Source organism: Aethalodelphis obliquidens, unplaced genomic scaffold (assembly GCF_003676395.1).
Source record: "Aethalodelphis obliquidens isolate GAN/ISIS:26980383/991018 unplaced genomic scaffold, ASM367639v1 scaffold16, whole genome shotgun sequence".
Lineage (NCBI taxonomy): Eukaryota > Metazoa > Chordata > Mammalia > Artiodactyla > Delphinidae > Aethalodelphis > Aethalodelphis obliquidens.
The window spans coordinates 30,468,544-30,486,690 of NW_020837960.1; the positions used below are offsets into that span (position 1 = coordinate 30,468,544).

The 18,147-nt window shown below is 46.7% G+C and overlaps 1 protein-coding gene across 2 annotated transcripts in view; it reads right to left on the reverse strand.

The window, feature by feature from the left end:
* ATP8A2 (ATPase phospholipid transporting 8A2) overlaps window positions 1-18,147 on the reverse strand; it is a 447,814-nt gene that overhangs the window by 34,138 nt on the left and 395,529 nt on the right. For both annotated transcript variants that reach the window (XM_027116669.1, XM_027116670.1), the window contains one exon: window positions 13,850-13,954. In XM_027116669.1, coding sequence (XP_026972470.1) covers window positions 13,850-13,954 — 105 coding nt within the window. The remainder of the gene's footprint in view (window positions 1-13,849; window positions 13,955-18,147) is intronic.

Genomic DNA, 18,147 nt, shown 5'->3' on the forward strand with positions numbered 1-18,147 from the left:
AACAAAACTCAGAAACCATGAGACCTCTGCAGAGTAGAAGCTGCCGCGTTCAAGAAAGAAACAAAGGCAGGGAACACAGCAGTGGCACAGCTATGAAGTAAAGCGGATGGAATGACGTGTTTTGTCCTTTGAGAATATTACACAAAAAGGAAAAAGGAGAAAAAGTCGCCTGTACGGATCAAAGAAGAAAGGAGGAAAGGAGGACGTCTGCTGGGCTGAGCAGGCGAATTTCCTCAAGATGCTCAAGACAGTTCTTTATCTGGAATCAGATGGCGCACTTTGCCCATAGACATTCTTTACAAAACAGTATAGATACAAATCAACTGTTTCTGAGGACGAGAGGGTGTTTTCATTGCCCAACACTGAAGAAGCTGAAGCAAAAAACCTTGAAGGACTGCAGAAACGTGGTCCTCAGCCATTGGCCAGCACGATTTATAGATGCAAGAAGCAGAGGCCAGACGGAATGAAATGTAGCTGCAGCATTTCCCTGGGTTATCAAATAAGAAGCTCGCTTGGATTTTACTTTAGAAAGTCGCTGGGTCTCAAAAGCTCCCAGACAAAGAATATCTGTGCTGTCGGTCAAAGAATGCAGCATGGTGGCCACCGGCTGCACACAGCCCAGCCAGACATCTCTGCTATCGAGTGCTTTAGCATCTTTCATCTGCTGCAAGAAAGACTGAAAGATGCTGCCTGGATGGAACAGGCAGAGGGCTTGGTCTCCTGTTTCCTACATGTTTGCGATGGCGAAAAATGCACCTGGACTGGAGCCCAGAGTTGCACATGACAAAAGTGCTTCCAGCAAGTTCCTGTCCTGTGTGCTTTTTAAAAAAGCAAATGCTTTCTGAATAGGTAACACAGAGCCAGGAAGACAAAAGGTCTGGGTGAATGATCAATGCCTTAATGAACAAAACAACTATCATTCGAGAAATACCTCGAATACCTAAAATTCATGACTATTTCTGATGAACTGGCAAAAAGAAATATATAGTAGAATTTGTATTTTTAAAATTTCATTAGTAATGAAAAGTTATATTTGTCAGTAAATTAAACGAGTGCATGTAAAACTCTTGCCTAAATGTTACTTTTTAATTTAAATACCAAAACTTCAAGTTATTCATTTTCTATTACTAAATTAGATGTATAAGTAATATTGAAATAATTGTGTTTTACTCTCTCTAAAGCGTATATTCTTTTTTTTTTTAAAAGCATATATTCTTATAAACACTTTAAGTTTTTTGCAGAATATGTGTGTCTGGATTTGGTGACTGAATTGAAATACAAGGATAATATATGCTTATAAGGTTACTGTTTACTATTTTTTCAAACCATAGTCTAATTACAGTCCCTATACCTTAAATATTTTAAAAATATTTAACTAAAATAAGCACGTATAAATATTTCCTATAATCCATATTAAATCATTTTTATTTATTTATTATTTTATTTATTTAATTTTGGCTGCGCTGGATCTTCCTTGCTGCATGCAGGCTTTCTCTAGCTGTGGCGAGTGGGGGCTACTCTCTGTCGCGGTGCGCGGGCTTCTCACTGCGGTGGCTTCTCTTGTTGCAGAGCACGGGCTCTAGGCACGCAGGCTTCAGTAGTTGTGGCACATGGGCTCAGTAGTTGTGGTGCATGGGCTCTAGAGCGCAGGCTCAGTAGTTGTGGCACACGGGCTTAGTTGCTCCGCGGCATGTGGGATCTTCCCGGACCAGGACTTAAACCTGTGTCCCCTGCATTGGCAGGCAGATTCTCAACCACTGCGCCACCAGGGAAGCCTCATATTAAATCTTAATATATCAGAAACCACAAATGTTTCAAGTTAACTTGCTTCCCAAAAGTTCTCACATTAAAGGTTCTTTTTTAAAATTTATTTATTTATATTTCTTTATTTTTGGCCGCGTTGGGTCTTCACTGCTGCATGCGGGCTTCCTCTAGTAGCGGCGAGCGGGGGCTACTCTTCGTTGCAGTGCGTGGGCTTCTCACTGCGGTGGCTTCTCTTGTTGCGAAGCACGGGCTCTAGGCACGCGGGCTTCAGTAGCTGTGGCTTGCGGGCTCTAGAGCGCAGGCTCAGTAGTTGTGGTGCACACGCTTAGTTGCTCTGCGGCATGTGGGATCTTCCCGGACCAGGACTTGAACCCATGTCCCCTGCATTGGCAGGTGGATTCTTAACCACTGCACCACCAGGGAAGTCCTAAAGGTTCTTACAGTTGACAAATCGGTCACTTACTAGAAAGGTTGTAACTATATATCGCTATTTTAAAGAAAGCATTCTATGTGTCCATTCATGTAAAATAATAGTGACAACGAGCCTATTCAACTGAGTGCTTTGCTTGACCCTGTTCCTGTCTGCAGTCAATTCTGCAACAAGAGCAATCAGTTATTCAGGATGTATTTCAGAGAGTTTAGTGCTTACGGAAACTGTTGGTTGCTTCTTTATATGACTTGTACATTTTTGATAAGAAATTTAAGCGAATTTATATTATTTATATGTTATGTGTTCTTTATATTTATATATTTAATAATTATAAAATTATGTAATTGTTTAATATATATTAATATTATTTTATATATTAATTTAAGCAAATGAATCATCATTATATGAAATATAATCAAGAAAAAAAAGAAAAACTGTCTGAGGTTACAAGGTGAACTGTGAAACCCTTAAACTTGGCAACTAAGTTCTGTACATCGAGGCTTTTCTAGGTACAACCCAAAAGAAAGTAGAGAAAAATTGGATATAGAGATAAGACATCTGTCCTCCCTAGGATATTAATTTCAGATTTTTGTCATTTTGAAAATCATCTGAGTGTCACCACCGACTGACTTTAAAACAAATACATGTGTTAATTTGAATTTTTATAATAAATTCGTACTAATAAATATCTTCCGTTTTATATTTCGGTATTTTGCTTAACTTTTATTTTATTTTTTTAACATCTTTATTGGAGTATAATTGCTTTACAATGGTGTGTTACTTTCTGCTTTATAACAAAGTGAATCAGTTATACATATACATATGTTCCCATATCTCTTCCCTCTTGTGTCTCCCTCCCTCCCAGCCTCCCTATCCCACCCCTCCAGGCGGTCACAAAGCACCGAGCTGATCTCCCTGTGCTATGCGGCTGCTTCCCACTAGCTAGCTATTTTACATTTGGTAGTGTATATATGTCCATGCCACTCTCTCACTTCGTCACAGCTTACCCTTCTCCCTCCCCATATCCTCAAGTCCATTCTCTAGTAGGTCTGTGTCTTTATTTCCATCTTACCCCAGGTTCTTCATGACCTTTTTTTTTTTTTTTCCTTAGATTCCATATATATGTGTTAGCATACGGTATTTGTTTTTCTCTTTCTGACTTACTTCACTCTGTATGAGAGACTCACTACAAATAACTCAATTTCGTTTCTTTTTATGGCTGAGTAATATTCCATTGTATATATGTGCCACATCTTCTTTATCCATTCATCTGTCGATGGACACTTCAGTTGCTTCCATGTCCTGGCTATTGTAAATAGAGCTGCAATGAACATTTTGGTACATGACTCTTTGAATTATGGTTTTCTCAGGGTATATGCCCAGTAGTGGGATTGCTGGGTCATATGGTAATTCTATTTTTAGTTTTTTAAGGAACCTCCATACTGTTCTCCATAGTGGCTGTATCAATTTGCATTCCCACCAACAGTGCAAGAGGGTTCCCTTTTCTCCACACCCTCTCCAGCATTTATTGTTTGTAGATTTTTTGATGATGGCCATTCTGACCAGTGTGAGATGATATCTCATTGTAGTTTTGATTTGCATTTCTCTAATGATTAATGATGTTGAGCATTCTTTCATGTGTTTGTTGGCAATCTATAAACTCAAAATGGATTAAAGACCTAAATGTAAGGCCAGACACTATCAAACTCTTAGAGGAAAACATAGGCAGAACACTCTATGACATAAATCACAGCAAGACCCTTTTTGACCCACCTCCTAGAGAAATGGAAATAAAAACAAAAATAAACAAATGGGACCTAATGAAACTGAAAAGCTTTTGCACAGCAAAGGAAACCATAAACAAGACGAAAAGGCAACCCTCAGAATGGGAGAAAATATTTGCAAATGAAGCAACTGACAAAGGATTAATCTCCAAGATTTACAAGCAGCTCATGCAGCTTAATAACAAAAAAACAAACAACCCAATCCAAAAATGGGCAGAAGACCTAGAGACATTTCTCCAAAGAAGATATACTTAACTTTTTAGTTTAGGTATGGGATTCCATGGCTTTAAAACATCACGGTAATCACGTGTTCAAGAAAACCGGGTCCTGCGTTCCCCTTGCTTATACCCTTCCCATGGCTCTGGCGGCTGAAACCCTAGTCCCCTGGGCTGGCTCACAGACCCCCGAGGGACCAAGTGACGTGGGCCCTGCCGCCGCCTAGAAGACTCTGCCCGCACCTCGGAGGCACGGGCCAGACCAGGCGGGCCCCCTTGGCCTTCCCACCAGACCTCTCTGCAGCCAGCAGGGCTCCTTCCCCAGACCTCCATCTGGGTGGCCGTGTGTACTGTTTTTATTTGGGTCTCGGTAAGTGTCATCCTGGGAGGCTTTCCTGCCCACTCCAGCCCGGCCAGTCATGCCCCAGGACAGAGCTCTGCCTCACTTTCCTCATTTTCTCCTGTTCATTCACGTGTTGCGTCTGTTACCTTCACGGGACCACGTGAGACCCGGCACAGTGGGAAACTGTCTCTCTTGCTCCGAGCTGCGCCCTGGCCTGGCCCGCCCTCGCTTCCGACGCGGCCCCGATTAAGACATCACTGGTTCTATTCGCTATGAAGCCAACGTGGTGACTCAGTTGCAAGTGTGAACTTCCAGTTACCACCACCGACCTCGCCCTGAACCGATCCTAGTTACTAGAGAGAGAATAAACCCTGAACATCCCTTTTTCCACTGCCTTGTTAGGAAGGCTTTGCTGGGCTCCCTGAGTGGTTGAAAACCGAGGCCGCATGGTTAGCAGTCATTCCTGTGTCCTGTGTCCTGGCCCAGGGAGGGATTTACTATCATGAGACACAAATAAATCTATCGCTAAATGCAGTGATGCCCGCTACGGTGACCATCTCCTAGCTGTAACTTTTACATGTTCTCCAAGTTCTTCTCAACCACAAGGCCAATGATGTCATATTCACCTGTGACCACATGGGCCTAGACTGGCCTTCCAAGTGCCAGCCAGCTACAGAGATGGGGGCCACCTCACCTGACACCACCGACCACACCTGGGACCCAGGCGATGTGTTCAGAGTAAGTGTCGGGGCAGAAGCAGACATCGACCGTGAATGCGAAATGTGCGGCAGCACGTCTCGACTTCTTCCCTCCGACAGTCCAGTACGACCAGGGGATTCAGTAACTGTCGTGCACGCACTCCAAAAAGCACTCTGTACCCGTACTTTCAGGGTGTCGCAAAGTCTACACTTCTTTCCTCGGCCTCCCCAAGAACTGAGGAATGAAACAGGCCAGAGGATCTGGTTCGTCCTGGAAGTTATCTCATTGTGACTCAGTTTCAAAGCAGGTGTTCCTGGTCACCCATTTTCAGCCAGCTGGGATGTTTTGCTCCCCTCCCAGCTGTAGCGAAGACGGGACACAAACAACTCAGTGATAATGAAAGAAAAGCAATTAGCCAAGATCTTCTAAGAATTTCCCAAAGAACTAATCCCTGCTTGGAATGTAAAACACCACTATTCAAATTATATGACCTATACAACAAAAACAAAAATTTCAAGTCTACCTCTGATTGTTTCTATTGTTGATCAAATAGCTTAAATAAAATCAACTTTCAAAAAAAAAAGGATTAAAATATTTCATGTTAGTTTAAAAGGGACGCAGTGAGCCACCAGCGCTAGTTACTTACTGACATTAACTTCATGTAAAAATGACTTTATCTGCCAACTTTTGGCAGAGAAAGTTGACACTGAGCTAACTTAAGTCATAATCCAAAAAATAAATGTATTCAAGTCATCCGAGAAATAGGATGAGGACTGTTGCCAGCAAACCACTGACCAACGCTGAACCTGTCACCTCCCTACAATGCAAGGAAACAGAGTTCCTTCCCGGCCCTCTCCAGGCGTCCTGTAAAGAGGCTGTCATCGTTCATCAAGCCGTGGGCAGTGGACGGGCTCTGGGCAGATTCTAGAACAGCTAACACACCACTCAAAGGTGGATGAGAAATCCTTTTCTTGTTTCAAAACAAATGACACATGGTATTCAGAAAAGCTGTTTTAATTATTAAACACCGGGCCGTAACAACCACAAAAAGGCCCTCAGGATAGAACATCTGTAAAATCACAGCCGATTATTTTTAGTCGACGGGCAGCTTAGGTGTTCATTAATCAAATGCTAATTAGGCCTCTCGCCTCCTTAAGAGTTTATTCCCTCATCCTTTCCTTCCTGTGCCCAGGATGCAGACAGTCCCAGAAATCCTCACTTGGGTAATCCCATCAGCCCTCCTGTCATTTCACTCTCTTTGTCCCACGAATGCATTTCCTCACCTGTCCTGAGATTTCCCTGGTCTCGCCTGGGAGTGTTGCTGACTCCCCAGGTGGTGGTTTTCCTGAGGAGGCTCCTTGGTCTCTAAACTAAAATATTTGCCGGACTTAGGCCTTACCCAAGGTTCTTCCCCACGTGGGATTAAACACACTCAGGTTTTTTTATAGATGCGCTGGTCCCCAGTAAGGTGATGCTGGCTGGAAATCACTTTCTCAACAAGTCTGTTCCATGTTCTTTCTACATTTAGGGCCCTAAAGCCACCAGCACCACGACTCTCTGGCTCCTGCAGAGTTCTGCTCAAGACCCCATCAGGCTGGCCAACGGCAGGCCCCGGTGTGCGGCCTCTGATGGGGCTCCCGCCCCCGGGCGGGCACCCCTCCTGGCCTCCAGGGCTCCACTGCTTTCCGGGGACTCTAATGTAGGTCAGATTGTTAATGGAAACACCTGGGTGATTGTCAGTATCTTGGCTTCTTGGAAAGAGGCCTGGACTTCAGAGATGGGGTCCAGCCCCTGTTTAGTTGGGCCACCTGGGCAGGTGAGTCCACCTCCCAAAGGCCAAGCTCCCCCCTCTGCACAGGAGGAGACTGTCATTCGCTGCCCACGGTGATGATGAGAAAAATCTAATTCTGTTAAGCCCATGGCATTAAAAACAAGCAAGGGGGCACTTCCAGAGATTAAAAGACTTAGAAACACAGCCCAGAACATTACGTGTGGACCTCGCCTAGATCCTAAAACAAATCTAATGAAACCCTAAAAAGACAGGGCTGAGATGATCCAGAAGGTCTCTTTACGGACTGAGTATCAGTCGATACAGAGGAACGATGGTTAATTATTAGATGTGATAACAGGCCCTGGAGTTACAGTGTTTCAGTGTCACAACACAAGCAAGGATAAGATGTATTAGTTATAGACACGTTATAATGTAAGATATTTAGAGCTACACGTTGAAGTATGTAAGGGTGAAATGCTGTCACGTCTGGGATTTGCAAAGAAAAAATAGGGGTGAGGAATTCCCCAGTGGTCCAGTGGCTAACTAGGGCTCTGAGCTGCCATGGCAGGGGGCCCGGGTTCAATCGCTGGTCGGGGAGCTAAGGTCATCCTGCAAGCTACGAGCATGGCCCACCCCACCCCCCAAAAAATAGGGGCAAAAAGGGGCTAGATGAAGGAACTGTGGCAAAATCTTGGTAAGTGTTGAATCCGGGCAATGAGTACACAGCAATTCGTCGTCCTAGTCTCTCTACTCTCATGTATGTTGAATATTTGAATAATTTAGAAAACTTGAAAAATGAATGTACTAAGGGAAGCCCAGGCAGATGTCAGGATAGTGGGAGAAGTCAGAAACGAGGGGGCAGTGTCAGTGTGTCTGGAGAGGAAGCATTTGTCCTCAGGTCTGGGTCCCTCCAGGACAGGGATCTGACTCCTTTGCCCAAGTCCTCTGGGAAAACCATGTGTGTTCAAAGGGCCAGCGGAACTGAATTGATTCTGCTTCTAAGTTAGAGACATAGGGGTGTTAACGCTTTCGGAAAGCCTACATATGCTACAGATTTGATATGTATTATTTCATTTAAACCTCAAATCAAATTGAGGATAAGACAACTAAAGTTCAGAGACGTTAGTAACTCAGCCAAGGTCACACAGCCAGTCGAGTGGCAGGGCTTGGAGCTCAATTCAGGTCTGTCTCTACAGTCTCTGCTCTGTCCTCAGCTTCATGACACATCGATGGAAAAAATGCAGCTGGAGGTGAAATAAATCTTAAGCAGGTGTTGGAGGCAGACATTTGCCACCTGGCCTGGAGAGGTTCGCTAAACTGATGCCATAGTTTCCTAAACTAATAGGTATTTTAGAGGAAAAAAGTGGGAGAAGGGGTGGGAGGGAAACAAAAGGAAGACAGAGCTCACACCCTATACTTTGAGAAAAAAAGTATTCTTCCTGAAATGACATAAGGCTTATATTGGAGAAATGTATCTCCTGTTTTGAGCCTTGCTTATACTCATCTTTGACTCAGCAGTTGTACCAATTTTGACTTGGAGATATGATGATACCAACACTATTTTAAACATCAAAGGATTTCTGTTTAAAGACCAAAGCGTAATGGATTTTTTTTTTTTTTTTTTTTTGTGGTACGCAGGCCTCTCACTGCTGTGGCCTCTCCCGTTGCGGAGCACAAGCTCCGGACGCACAGGCTCAGCGACCATGGCTCACGGGCCCAGCCACTCCGCGGCATGTGGGATCCTCCCGGACCGGGGCACAAACCCGTGTCCCCTGCATCGGCAGGCAGACTCTCAACCGCTGCACCACCAGGGAAGCCCCCAAGACCAAAGCATAATGGATATTTTTTAGTTGAGTACACACTCAAAATGTATTGGGAAGTTTTTGTGTTTTCTTTTTTTCTTTAATTTATTTTTAATTATTTATTTTTGGCTGTGGTGGGTCTTCGTTGCTGCGTGCAGGCTCTTCTCTAGTTGTGGTGAGCAGGGGCTACTCTTCATTGTGGTGCGAGGGCGTCTCATTGCGGTGGCTTCTCTTGTTGCGGAGCACGGGCTCAAGGCGCGCGGGCCCCAGTGATTGTGGCACGCAGGCTCAGTAGTTGTGGTGCATGGGCTTAGTTGCTCCACGGCATGTGACCTCTTCCCGGACGAGGGCTCGAACCTGTGTCCCCTGCATTGGCAGGCGGATTCTTAACCACTGAGCCACCAGGGAAGCCCTGTGTTTTCTTTTTAATGTAATTGGTTTCAAAAGAGCCTGGGAGAGTACGGCCTGGTCGGGGGGAGTGGACAAGCTTTCCTTTGTCTGAAAATCTTGCTGATGTGTTTCAGGCTCTGACTCTGGTTGTTGGCAGATAACACTCCATGAGGAGGCCCGGATCGTCAGTGAGGACGGCACCCTGGCTGTGCGGAGTAGCCTTGATGGAATGGAAGCTGGGTGGACACGGGCCGTGGCCCAGACGGAGGAGCGGATCAGATTCCTCTGGAATTCCCGAGAGGTGGGTGGCCGTCTAGATTTCCCCGTGAGCGCTGGCTCAGGCCGGGGGGCAGGGAGCGTGTGCATCAATGTTCACAAAGGACAGAAAACCACACGGGGGATGCAGTGATGGCTCACGGCCCGGGGAGGACCAGCCGCACGGCTTCCTCTGCCCAGGGCTCAGCATAAGCTGTACTCGGGGAAAGCACTTAAGCGAAAGGGAATCCCACCGCCTTGCCGGCCCAAGGCAGGGGCAGCAACCAGAACTCTTGACCTTGAAACTGGAGAAAATCAGCGCAGGGCCCACCCCACCCCCCTCCCACCAACGATGATGAGCAGAAGGAAGGTCTAGAACAAGACAAGGGTCTCCTTGCTGTTTATCCAGACTAAGCATAACTGGGAAACTAGGTGTTTCCATCAAAGACATTCAACCTTTTTTCTCGCTTTGATGAAACACCTAAAAGACCAGGACACCCCCTACCACACACCAAGGAAGAAAAGAAGTTTAAGGGGAAACAATGAGTTTGTCATTTACATGACATTTTAGGCATTTGTGTGAATTATGCTTGTAAAGTAAGTGCGCATCGCTAGATTTTCTTCCAGCAGGAAAAGAAAAAAAAAGAATGAGCTACACGTCGGGCATAAAGAGGGATGAACAACAAGGTCCTACTGTACAGCACAGGGAACTATAGTCAATATCCTGAGAGAGACCATAATGGAAAATATAAAAAAGAATGGATGTATATGTATAACCGAGTCACTCTGCCGTACAGCAGAAATTAACACGACGCTGTAAATCAACTGTGCTTCAATTAAAACAAAAACAAAAGCAGTAAAGAGGGAAAAAATATTACCAAATATTGAAACAAGGAATTCTTCCGCTTACCTCCTCATTTTTCAGATGGTACAAAGTGATGGTGTGCGTGACAGACTGCTCCACAGACGGAACAGTAGGGCTGTCTCTTGGGAAAGATCACTGGGAAGATGGTTTGGGGAAAGGTATTCTCAACGATCTAAATATCACTAAGTTTCTAGCATCTCTAAGCTACACACACTCCACAGCGAGAAAAGTGTTCCACCCGGAAAAACCCAACTAAAAATCAAAAAGACCCACTTTTGTTCATTCCCTTGGTATTTCTTACTTGATGATATTTTCTAGATCTCTAATTCCCCTTCTCATTATCAGCTCGTTTTCTCTAAGTCATGAGAACAGGCTGATTGATGCCCAAATGACACAGGTTACTGGAAGCCGATTTACTCATGAGAAAGGGCAGAAGCCGGTTTGTGAGATTTTAAGGGTTATCAAAATCGTGAAAAAGTTTGGGGGCTTAGATAAGATCACTACAATGTTCAAGTATTTTACTGAATGAATGAAGGGCACATAGGGACACTTAAGCATCTCCAGCTACCATTTCAAAATGGTCATTGGGCACAAGGGGGTTTTAGGATTCATGCATAAAGATTTTGGTTCTATTTCTTGTGAGTACGTTCCTGAGGAAAACGCCGGACTATTTGCCAGCCACCTGGATCGGGGTTTTAAGACTTGGCAGGCTGTCCTCGAGGGGCCCTCGGGAAGGGCGTCAGAGCTGAGCTGAGGAACAGCGATGGTCAGGGAGGCAGGATGCCTGGGTACTGGGGCAGTGGGAGTTGGGAGGACCAGCTCCAGGCCTGTGCATCTCTGCACAGATAGGACCACCTCCCCATCTGTGCTTCCACGTGAGCTCTACTCTCAAGCCACAAGATGAAGGGCCCTGTCACTAGAGGCCAAGCGATGGCCTGTATCCCTCTGTGGCCACTTTCAACAGGAGCAAATGCCCCGGGGCACCAGGTGCACGGATGCTGCAGGTTCACCTTCCTCTCTTCACTGGACTTTGACGTTTTCCGCTCAGTCAACAGATATTTACAGAGCTTCCCCTACGTGCCAGACTGACAGTGGGAGAGAGATGCACGGATGAACCCAAACATCTGACGGGGTGGGGAATCGGGCACGGGGAGCTGAGAGAAGAGACAGAACACTCAGGTTCTCTCAAAGAGGGAGTCAGTGCCTGAATCTCCGGAAGGAAGGACAGCGCTGCGGAAATCTCTGCCCGCGCTCCTGTGCTGGCCACCCCTCCCCCAGCCCGCAGCAGCTCCAGAGCAGCTCCGGAATCCAAGCAGGTGATGAAGGAACAATTGTGAGGGCAGAGTCTTCTCCCAAAGAGAGCAGCTGCCTCCCCAGGCTGCACATGGACCACCCAGGAGACCTGGGGGACATCAGGAGGGAGAAGGCAGACGTGCGGGGAGGTGGCACTGAGGATGGTGGGAGGCCTGGGGCCCCTGAATTATCTTCCTAGGAGCACAAAAGTGAGGCCAGATCCTGGGACAGAGAGAAAGGAGGCCGTGACCCCTCGAGGACCTCCTGCACCCAGCCGCTCACAGACACTCCCATCGACTACCACCGTCGCAAGTGTACAGAGCGCCCACGGAAGAGATCCCAGAACGTAGAAGGCAGGAGACCACGTTTAAACTCTAGCTGTCTTCTGATCCATCTGAACATGTAAAAGTGAATTTTGAACAGGATAAGGGCATTTAGAAATTACATTCTTTTTGAATCTGCAAAAGAACGTGTGTGTATATATATATACACGTAGGTATAACTGAATCACTCTGCTGTACACCTGAAACTAACACACATTGTAAATCAACGACACCTCAATAAAAAAATAAATATTTTTTTAAAATTACTTTTTTTTAAATCATCCGCAAGCTCTCTCAAGGCTGACAGCCCACGACACCCTTCAACATCACGACCCTTCTGCCCGACTGAAGCCCGGCCCCCGACGTTGTGCTGGTCTCCATGGGTCAATGTGCCGTCACACGCCTTGTTCCATTAAAACCCTAACACAACATGCCCCCCACCAGCCGGCCATTCACCTTCTTCTAGAACAGATGAGGACAGTCTCGTTATAGGAAATCTCTCACCCAAGGCCGTGTGGGTCATCAGGACCAGAATTCAAACGCGGGCTCTGAGCTCTGTGGACGCACGCGGTCCTTCCCTCCACACGTCCGACTCAAGCCTTTGCCCAGGCGTCTGCCGCAAACACGCCCTCATCCTTTCTGTCCGTTACCATCTGCCCGTCCTCAAAGCCCATCCTGTCATCGAGAAAGGCTTCCCGATGTCTAATGGGGAGAAGAGCCCTGCTCACCCTTAGCCTGTGTGGCCCGTGTAACCGTTACACACAGACCCCCTTAAAGCCCGGCCCCGCCCGCCCCAGTCCTGACTTCAAGCTTCAGGCGGTGACCCTGTCCCGTTGATAGGTAACTACTCACAACAACAAGCACAGCTGCCATACAGTGTATACTAATGGACTCAGTAAAATTAAGTCATAAGCACACACAGAAGCCACAACTTCAATTCCATACTCTTCAACCCCTTTCCTAAAATATCTAGTCATTTGAGATAATATTCCAAATACTTCTCAAAATGTTTGGATTGTCTTTCCTAAAAGCAAAATAGAACAAACAAAATGCTTTGTTTTCACTGCTTTGAAAGATGTACAACAGAACAGAAACAAAACAGAACATAAATACAACAGAAGTATTCAACCTCTAGACTTTTGTTTCTTGAGCAGTTGGCTACAGGGTTCCTTCTAAGCACGGAGAGGAGAGTTGTGCTCATAATTTCCCAGACATTCATGTCCCTAAGGCAGCAAGAGTCTCCTTACTACCCTGCAAATTCTCCTTGGGCCCAGGTCAATTTTCTTCGGTAAATTTTAACCGAATGCAATCTGATAACATTTTAACATATGCGATTAAACAAAACCTACTCACGTGCCCAGCAGTTAGGTGTGGGGGGAGGAAGCTGAGGCTCTATGAGAAAGAAGGGGGGTCGGGAGCCCTTGCGTCCCTGGACCAGCCAGTAGGTCACGTGATGCTTTCTCAGCCCCAGCAGCGAAAAAAAAATTCATTAAAAACAAAACAAACCCCGGGTATACCCGAAATGAACTGTAACCAAATCTACACGAGTAACACGCATTCTTCAGCCAGCAAACCTTCAGGGCAGATACACTTTAGTGTCAGAATTGGGCCTGGTTTTTAAACACTCTGCTAATGCTGCCAACACAGAACTTCCCCTGAAGGTCACAACGCTACTCTTTCTATTTTCCACGCGTGGGTCGTTTTCCCATGTCCAGACCCCACATAAACCCCCATCTCACCCAGGGGCAGACCCAGGGACCCAAAAGTCAGATTTCACGTTGCCCCTGAGAGGGCGAGATCTACACCTCACGCGGCCCATCTCACGCTGCACACCAAGAAGCGGGAAGGAAACCCGGGAACGAAAGGCGGGAAAAAGGAGAGGGGATCCTCAGGGCATCGGCCCGGGGCTGCCCACCTCTTTCCGTTACTGTCCCGCAGCATCGCTCTTCCCATCACTCTGGACTTCCTTTCCAGCTCCTGCACCTCCTCCAGAAGTGTTTTCTTGCAGGTGTGCTTGGCCCTGTGTCACAAGGAAGAGACGAGAAGGACATGACACGTGAACTTTACGCAGCCTTGAAGATGAGCTGCTCCCTTCGTGGGTCACACCTCATGCCCGCTGACCCGGCCCCAGGCCTGGGGACACCATGGAACATTCACTGTCCCCGTGCATGGCAAGGGCTCCGCCTCTGCAACCTGGGAAGCACCCCAAGTCCTTGCAGAACAGACTCGGGCCGTGAGGGTCAGAAGCTGCCCCCCTAAAGAGCATCGCCTGTCACTGCAGAGCTGGCTGAGGCCCCCTGCGTCCAGACAGAAGCCCAGGGTACCTGGAGAGTCGCGGGCCAACTTCTAAAGCTTTTCACTGCAGGACCAAAAAACCCAGAAGATGCTTTAATCCTCACCCTAGTGGATGCATGTGGGTCCCTCGGGCTGTGCCCTGACAGTGAGATCAGGAGCCTGGGGGGGCGGGCAGGGGCGGGGGAACAGTCTTCTCTCTCCTTTTAGGGTGAAAAGAGCCACTGTTGCAGCAGGACTGGGAATTATGATGCCAGAGTTCACGGTCATCGTGCCAAACCCTTGACCTGAAATTTGGGTCAACACACATATCTGGACACAGATCTCCTTTCTTCTCCTGCAGAGACTTACCATCAGGGCCCATGTCTGCAGGCCTCGGCAGCGTGAAACAAGGGATGGGGTAACAAAACGGTCTGGCCTTTCCAGCCGTGTAAACTGCAGACGGGCCCCGCTTCCTGACCTGCAGGAAGAGTTACCTGCACCCTTTCCTGATTAAACTAAGAAATACCTTAACAATGTTCCAATAAGTGTCCGATTGCAAAGGTCTTCCTAAAATTGAGATTAAACAGAGAGCAGCTGGTTGGAAACTATACAGGGGAAGAAAGGGCATTTAAGGAGACACAGGTTAGAAATGGGAAAAGAAAAGCTATAAAAAGCAAGAGGGCCCTAACGGAGCAGCCCAGGGCAGCGTTCCTTCTTCTGAAAAGCTCATTAGTTTCCGTACAAATGCATGTGGGGAGCCCACCAAGTAGCCGGACTCAGAGACAGAATCAGAACAAAACTGAGCGCATCTTCAAGGACGTGGGACAGTGAGATGGAACATTCTGGAGACGTGAGCTGTTCCACGGAAACACGTACTGCTGTCTGCCCTCCACCTTCAAGGAAAGGAAGTCTGTGAAGACAGCGCCCGGTCATCTGCTGACACCCCAAGCTCATCTCCGAGGGAGAATCGGGGCTGAGCCTCTGTATACGGGTCCGTCATTAATTTCCCCGGAGGAAACAAGAGAAATGAACCACACAGGTTTTCACACATAATTCCTTAACCGCACCAAGCAATGTCCTGAGACTCCGGGGTGTAAAATACTGCAGTTCAAAGCGGAGATGGCGGAATTTTCATTGAAACAAGAAATGAGAAAACGTTTAACTTTTTGCTGGAAAGGAGACAGTCAAAAAGAATGTGACAGTTGATACCGTTCAATATGAATGAATACGCTGGGCCCAAACTTTACCTTTGAACTCACGGGTTTCTGGGGCTGTGTGCATAAAAGCCAGCTGCGTAAACAGCCAGCCCCACCCCACTGGTTCACGCCAGATACGTGGGTCCCGTGGAGCATGTCGGGTTCGTCCTAGAGAATGAGCTTTCTCGCTTACTGTTTCAGGACTGTCCTCACTCCATCATCCTCCCTTGCTCTGCATCCTCCTGCCCACAGAGCAAGCAGGGTTCACTAACCCCTAGACCAGCCCCCAGTGTTCTCCTCTGGGCTGGGGGCTAGGGGGAAGGGTGACACAAAGAAGTAGGCTTGGAACAGGAAGCCTGGACCACAGGGCGCAGAGCACACTGGAAATGTCCAGCCTGGGCCAAGAGCAAAGAGAGCCTGACCCACTGTGCTGGAGCTGCCGGTTTCCACTCATTCACAAAACTGCCTGAGAGGGAAATAATTTCAGTATCTTGATGCTCCTGGGCGTTGTTCACGTTCCCAGTGGATGAAAATGCACCCATATCCAAGATGGATACCACCCAATTTTATAGTGTCAGTATTTCCACTAGGCTAGTTCCCGTGAGCCAGCCTGGGAGCTTAACCAGTGTGAGAACACAGTTAGTCCTTCTGCATGAAGCACTGCTGTACATACAGGTGACGCTAGCAATTTAAAACCATTTTCTCGGGCTTCCCCGGTGGCGCAGAGGTTAAGAATCCGCCTGCCAGTGCAGGGGACACGGGTTCGAGCCCTGGTCCGGGAAGATCTCACATGCCGTGGAGCAACTGAGCCCGTGCACCACAGCTACGGAAGCCCATGCGCCTACAGCCCGTGCTCCACAACAAGAGAGGCCACCGCAGTGAGAAGCCCGCGCACCGCAACTTAGAGCAGCCCCCCGCTCGCCGCAACTAGAGAAAGCCACACGCAGCAACGAAGACCCAACGCAGCCAAAAATAAATAATAAATTAATTAAAAAAAAATAAAATGGCATAAAACCATTTTCTCAAGCACCTTTACCCAATAAGGCCTTACTTAAAGAAATGATTCTAAGACCTCCCCTGTCAAAGTCTGCGTATGAATGGACTAAAATCTAATACTTATAGGTTCCAAAAGCCAGGCTCTAAGCATTAGCCACTGGCATGGAAACTGGATCTCTCCCATTACCTGTGGACAGCTGGTTCCCAGGGGTCCAGGACTGCTCACCCAAGCCCACGTCAGGAGGCCAGGTGATCACAGAAGGCTCAGGTAGGGGCACTTAGCCCCTGTAAGGGAGTGTGGTGACCCACAGCGAGCCTTCAGATAGAACAGGAGTATCTCCAGGTTATTGGGGATTTTTGAAATAAATAAGGCGGCTTAGAATCTTGCACTTTTCATCTTCTTGTTTCTGAAACTTCTTTCCTGGACTCTTTCTTTCTTTTCTTACGGAAGGAAAGCAAGTCAGAAGGAAATGGTAAATTCTAAGTGGGGATGAAAATATAAATACAATGTGCTTCAAAGAAATCAGTCGAGTTAGAAAGTATTAAAAAAAAAATCAAGGCCCCCGTTGTACACAGGAATTTCTTATTACCTTCTATTTCCATTGAACTGCCTATCTGGGATTATAATAAGGAAATGAAGTCATTCTGGACTTGCTGAATGCATCGTGTGCTGACTGGTAAGGTACCAGAGATACAGCTAGACAAGAGGAGATGGGTTCCTAAGTTCCGTGGCCTTGAGCTTTGTATTATTTTTATAAAGCAACATAAATGAATTTCTCCTCAATGAGCGTAAGTACATGGCAGCTTACCTAAAAATGCTGTCATAGGTAAACATTTTGGAAGCACGTAAGCTAAAGGATATTAAAATAGTTCTGGACAATTTAAACTTCAGGCGTGTAATAAAAATATTCATTAGCCTGGTATCACATACAATCAATCAGTTATTTTAATAAAAGATGTGTTAGTTTGGTCCCTCATGAAAATTCTGGTTAACAGGATAACAGAGGAGGTATTATACGGTGTCCAAATCTGACTTCAGATAGACTAATAATGGATCTTCATCAGAAACTCGATAGACTTCATGGAAAAAATGACCGAGTTACCTCATGCTGTTTTTTTTTTCTTTACTGTTAACAATGCAGGTCCTGAAATGGGAGAGAGACTGGACAAGGAAAAGGGAAAATGCAGGAAGACAGAGCAAACCAGAGCATACAGAAATATATGTGAAAGGGCAGGCCTGCCTTGGGCTGGAATTTAAAAGCTCTTTCCAAATAGAGTTAGCCACCAAAATTCAAAACAAAACCAAAAAGCCTTAAGACTGGTTCAAGGTGGACTTCCCTGGCGGTCCAGTGGTTAAGACTCTGCGCTCCAAACGCAGGGGACCCGGGTTCTGATCCCTGGTCGGGGAACCAGACCCCGCATGCTGCAACTACAGAGCCTGCACGTGACGATGAAGATCCCGCGTGCCGCATCTAAGACCTGGAGCAACTGAATAAATAAATATTTAAAAAAAAAAAAGATCGGTCCAAGGTAAGATGAAAGAACCATCGCAAATCTACAGAAGGTTCCGGATGCTGCCTCAAGCTGACTCACCACAGCCTCATTGTCCAGCTACTCCCCGACTCCCCACCACGTAACTCAAACTCTTCTCTCAAGTCCAAGGTGCGGCCTAGCACGTCACGTGTCAAGAAACATTCCAAAATTTGCACCAAATAATGGGCGATTTTCTGGAAAACCAGGATGAATA